The 5,621-nt window shown below is 45.3% G+C and overlaps 1 protein-coding gene across 1 annotated transcript; it reads right to left on the bottom strand.

Annotated features, from left to right (window-relative positions):
- Positions 1-179: 179 nt before the first annotated feature.
- Positions 180-5,600, bottom strand: LOC145718293 (tenascin-N-like; the record flags this gene model as incomplete). Its single annotated transcript, XM_081809777.1, has 3 exons — positions 5,394-5,600; positions 2,401-2,664; positions 180-443 (listed from the first exon to the last, which is right to left on the bottom strand). Coding segments are annotated over exons 1-3 (697 nt in total), but the record flags the coding sequence as incomplete, so codon positions are not given.
- Positions 5,601-5,621: the final 21 nt, after the last annotated feature.

The following is a 5,621-nucleotide window of genomic DNA, read 5'->3' as shown; positions in this document are numbered from 1 at the left end:
GCAGAGTGATGGCTACCAGCTATGAGCCCACTGAGATCACTACTAGAACTCACTGTCTTTTTTGATCTTTAGGACTTTCTTTACAAAGTCTCTCATCCCAGACCACATCTTTGGGGCCATGCACACTCAAATCCATATGTTCAAAATTCAATTCCGATTGACCATCTTTCTCTTGTTACCTGTTGGGGCCTTGGTGTCGGCCTTCTTGCTCTCCCGGGCCCCCTTCTGGGCCCACACCTGGACTGTGTACTCCACACCTGGCCTCAGGCCCGTCAGGATGGCGCTGCTCTGCTCCTTCCCCACAGGAACCTCCCTGGTGTCTCCATCAGCAGAGGTATAGCGTACTATGTACTTGTCGATAACAGCCTGCACAGGATTCCAGGAAATGGTGGCTGTGTCCTCTGTCACCCGGTTAGTCACCAGATTTGTTGGGCTGTCAATGTCTGAAAGGAAAGTTAAAGTGTACTACTAACAAGCACTAAAGAGTTAGACGATGCTGCTTAGAGGGAGGCAGTTTCTTGTTCTTATGTTTTTCCCATCTCTTATGTCAGTTTTCAGTTGTTTCATGGACGTACACCTTCTCTCCATGGTTGGACGCTTGGATCCTCAAGGAGGCAGCACAGGACAGTAGAATGAGCGCTAGATCCAGAGTCAGAAGAGCGAGGTTCTGTTCCAGCCCAGAGATGCAGAGCAGACGGGCAGGAAAAGCCCAGAGCAGAGCCACAGACCAGGGATCTAGGCTCAGCTCTGTCATCAGCCAGCTGTGGCCCTGGACAGCTAGCTCTGCTGCCTCTAGCTGAGCCTCAGTTCTTTCTTTGTACAATGTGGGCCTTGCTATCTAGATATTAAGGTACCATAATATTCCATGAATATTCCACAAATCTGACTCCATGAATCATCAGCTAATTTCATGACTTATAAAAATTATTCACTTCTCTGTATATGAGATTTCTGAACTATAAAATGGGGATATTGACCCCGAGCTAGTCATCTCACCAAATGCCTCTGAGGACCAAGTAAATGAGGAATACAACCCTCATTTGTTGCTGGTGGGTATATAAAATAATGCCACCACTCTGGAAACAATTTAGCCATTCCTAAAAAGGTTAAACATAGAGTTACCATGTGACCCAGCAATTCCACTCCTAGGTATAAACCCCAAAGAACTGAAAACATGTCCACACAAAAATCTGTACACAAATGCTCATAGTATCCCTATTCACAATAGCCAAAAAGTGGAAACAACCCAAAAGCTCATCAGGGACAAATGGATAAACACAATGTGTTACATCCATACAAAGGAATATTACTTGGCAAGAAAATAAAGTACTGACACATGCTACAACATGGATGAACCTTGGAAATATTATGTGTAGTGAATAAAGCCAGTAATGAAAGGCCACAGGTTGTATGGATACATTTATATGAAACGTCCAAAATAAGGAACTCTATATATAGAGACAGAAAGTAGTAGTTTCCTAGGGCTGGGGGAAGTTAGGATGGGGAGGGACTGCTAATGGGCAAGGAGTTTCTTTTCAGAGTAATGAAAATCTTCTGAATTAGATACTAGTGATATACTAGTGATAGTTGCATAACTGTAAATATACTAAAAACCACTGAATTATATGCTTTAAAAGACTACATTTTATGGAAAATAAATTATATCTCAATAAATCTGTTCTTCAAAAAATGAGAAGGGGCACCCGGGTGGCTCAGTTGGTTAAGTGTCCAACTCTTGATTTTGGCTCAGGTCCTTATCTCAGTCTTGTGAGATGGAGCCCCGCATCAGGCTCCGTGCTAAGCGTGGAGTCTACTTGAGATTCTCTCCCTCTCCCTCTGTCCCTCCCCACCACCTCCCTCTCTAAAATAAATAAAATCTTTTTTAAAAATGAGTAAAGTGAGATGAAAGAGCTTTAAAAATTATAAACTAATACAGTATGTAAGTGCAACCTTAGGATTTTCAGAATGGAGCACACAGTGCTCCTGAGAGGATTTATCCACTAACAAAACAATAACCCTTCCTTGTCCCAAAGAGATCAGAGCAAAAACCATTTCCCTAAAGTACTAGGCTCACAGATCCTAACATATATGGTTTCTTCCTATCTTTTCCTTTTCAAAAAGAAATATTTCAATGATTGAACACAAATCAGAGGAATGGTGAGTAGATGGGACCAATCACCATTTATCTTTCTGAGACCAAAGTATGAGGCCAAGGGTGAGCTCCTTAGTTTAAGATCATGTGTAAAAGGGAGATGAAGGATGGTGTGTGCAGTCTCTTTTGAAGAGACACCATCCTGCCCTTTCATAGATCATCTAGTCTGCCAGTGTCAAAGCAAGAAAACAAAACTGGACCAGCCATAGACTTAGGTTTTACATTCTCAAAGAACAATGTTCCATTACCTGTCGGGGCCTTAGTGTCAGCCTTCTTGCTCTCCCGGGCCCCCTTCTGGGCCCACACCTGGACTGTGTACTCTACACCTGGCCTCAGGCCTGTCAGGACGGTGCTGTTCTGCTGCTTCCCCACGGACACCTCCCTGGTGTCCCCATCAGCAGAGGTGTAGCGCACCATGTACTTGTCGATGACAGCTTGCACCGGGTCCCACGAGATGGTGGCCGTGTTCTCTGTCACCCGGTCAGTCACCAAATTTGTTGGGCTGTCAATGTCTGAAAGGAAAGTTAAAGTGCACTATTAACAAGCACCAAAGAGTTAGGCCATGCTGCTTGGAGGGAAGGAGTTTCCTGTTCTTATGTTTTTCCCATCTCTTATGTCAGTTTTCAGTTGTTTCATGGACGTAGACCTTCTCTCCATGGTTGGACGCTTGGATCCTCAAGGAGGCAGCACAGGACAGTAGAATGAGCGCTAGATCCAGAGTCAGAAAATCTATGGCCCTGCACATCTCAGCTGCCTCTGGCTGGGCCTCAGCCTTATCATCTATAAACCTGGGGTTTAGGTTGGACAGACTTTAAAGTTCCTTTGAGTGCCAATGTTCCATACACACATCTAATTTCATAAATTACTAATATGTTTCATGACCTTGGGTAAGTCACCTCACTTCTCTACATTTATAAAATAGGTTTAATAGCTATTGTACATACCTTGCTGGGTGGCTCTGAAAACCAAGACAAAAAATATCATGTAAAAAGGGGCCTTGAAAATACTGAATATTAGTGTCTATAGAAAAAAAAAGGCAGAGCAAGATAATATTAGTGTATATCCTGGATACTTGCCTTATTAAATGACTTAATAATAATATGCCCCTTATGACAATTCTTGGCACAGACTAGATGCCCAATGACCATAACCTATTATTAATGATATCACCTTGTTGATATTTTATGAATGAAGAAAATTATGCTCCTCCATACTATGCACGCAGAAGGTATTCAAAAATGGAGTCACCAAGAAAATAATAGCATGTCTTTGTTCCAAATAGTTCATTGCAAAAGTCATTCCCCTAAAGTCCTTGCTTCTAGGTTCTGTCACAGATGTGCAATGGTATGATCAAGCAGGACTCTCTTACCCTGGTTTGGGCTGTGACCCCAAGAAAACTGGTATCTACATTCCAACCTGAGAGCCCACAGCCAAGGCAGGACCAACAGTCTTATGACCCTTGGCTGACTACCATCTACAGACTATGAAAGAGGTTGGAGGGACACCTGTGTGGCTCAGTTGGTTAAGCATCTGCCTTTGGCTCAGGTCATGATCCCAAGGTCCTGGGATGGAGTCCCGAATCGGGATCCTTGCTTAGCGGGGAGCCTGCTTCTCCCTCTGCCTTCCACTCCCCCTGCTTGTGCTCGCTCTCCCTCTCTCTCTGGGAAATAAATAAAATCTTAAAAAAAAAAAGAGGTTCGAGAGGCCAAAGAGATGGGACTTCAAGAATGGATTTCTTTGGGCAGAATTACACTGTGAGCTTCATGGGTGAGATCCTAACCTCAAATAAGCACTTGCAATGGGATCCCTTACAGAGCTAGTTATGCATACCCTGGAGCAAGTGTTCTCAACCAGGATTGGCAAGGTCTTGAGACCAACGTGGTTGTCACAATTCAGTGTAAGATGGGGAGGCTCCTGGTGTCTAATGGGTAGAGGCCAGGAATCCTGTTAAACAGCCTATGGTACACAAGACCGACCCCGGCAATAAAGAATTATCCAGCCAAAAATTTCAATAGTGTCAAGGTTGAGAAACTCTGCCCATGGCTTGGGGAACACTGTGGGCTGATGTCTGAAATGGGCCTAAAATACCTAAGAGGCGAGAAAACAGCTGATTGCTCTGATGCAGAACGATCAGAGGCTGCAGCATGGCAAAAGGACCGTATATCTGGTTGAATGGACAAAGGGTGCATGCTCTTCCCCGTGGACCCAAGGAAAGGAAGGAAAGGCCCACTTGGGATGGTTTTAGAAGCTGTCCAAGAGGCTCACCCAGATAGAGGAGGTGACCCCAACCAGAAAGGCACTGGAGTGCACCCACATGTGCAGATGGAAGAAAGGGAGCGGGTGACCAGCAGGAGAGATGCATCTGCCAACAGGATCACTACGATGAAAGATTGGAGTGTAGGAGGGTGGCTTAAGAACATGCAGAAGTGCTCCATGAGGGAAAATGTTAGCTTTAAACAGGCCCGGGGCAGCTGTGACTGTTACCATCAAGTAAGATTCCTTACTTCTCCTCCTCCTGACACCCTGCCCTCTCTCCAAGCTGTGCCAAACATACATGCATCAGAAATCCCAGTTAGCGTGCTGGAAGGAAGGGGCCTGAAGTACTAGGAGGGAAATACAAGAGAAGCTGAGCACGTCTCCTTCCCAGGGCAGGCAGTTAGCCTGCCAAGGGCCCAAGCGGATGGTGGGGAGAAGCTTTAAATTTAAATGAAGTATGGATAATTACTAAAATGATACATGTTGGGGACTAAAAGTGATCAGTTATTTGCTTATTTTTAGCTAATAAAACATTTTATTATTTCTGCCTAAAACAGTCATCCAAAGGGTGGAAAGAAAGAACAAGCTCCACAGAAAGGGTTTGAACAAGTAAGGAGGGAAAACAAAGCAGGTTTGGGATCACAGTCAGGCTCCCTCCACAGGACGGGCTCTTGGGCTTTCAATCACATTTATTCCTTATCAGGGGAAGTATTTAGTAGTTTAACAACACAGAAGATGCACAAACAGACAACAAAGAACTGCGAGTAATAATATCAATCTTTAAAGACCAAAGTTTGAAGACAAGACAAACTATGCATTCTAAGAGAAGCCATGAAGTCAAAGTAAGGGGTACACAGTGGACTCTGCAAGGACACCAACCTGCAGTTCTAGAAAACCTCCCTTTCTGCCAAGGTCACAGAAGGAAAACCAACTGAAACAGACCCTGAGTTCAGGAGTGACACAGTGATGACGCATGCTCCCTTACCTGTCGGGGCCTTGGTGTCGGCCTTCTTGCTCTCCCAGGCCCCCTTCTGGGCCCACACCTGGACCGTGTACTCCACACCTGGCCTCAGGCCCGTCAGGACGGCGCTGCTCTGCTCCTTCCCCACGGACACCTCCCTGGTGTCCCCATCGGCAGAGGTGTAGCGCACCATGTACTTGTCGATGACAGCTTGCACCGGGTCCCACGAGATGGTGGCCGTGTCCTCTGTCA

This window comes from Leptonychotes weddellii, unplaced genomic scaffold (genome assembly GCF_054177405.1).
Source record: "Leptonychotes weddellii isolate Sample4059 unplaced genomic scaffold, ASM5417740v2 HiC_scaffold_13576, whole genome shotgun sequence".
NCBI classification, from domain to species: domain Eukaryota; kingdom Metazoa; phylum Chordata; class Mammalia; order Carnivora; family Phocidae; genus Leptonychotes; species Leptonychotes weddellii.
This window is presented reverse-complemented; position numbering and strand designations above follow the sequence as displayed.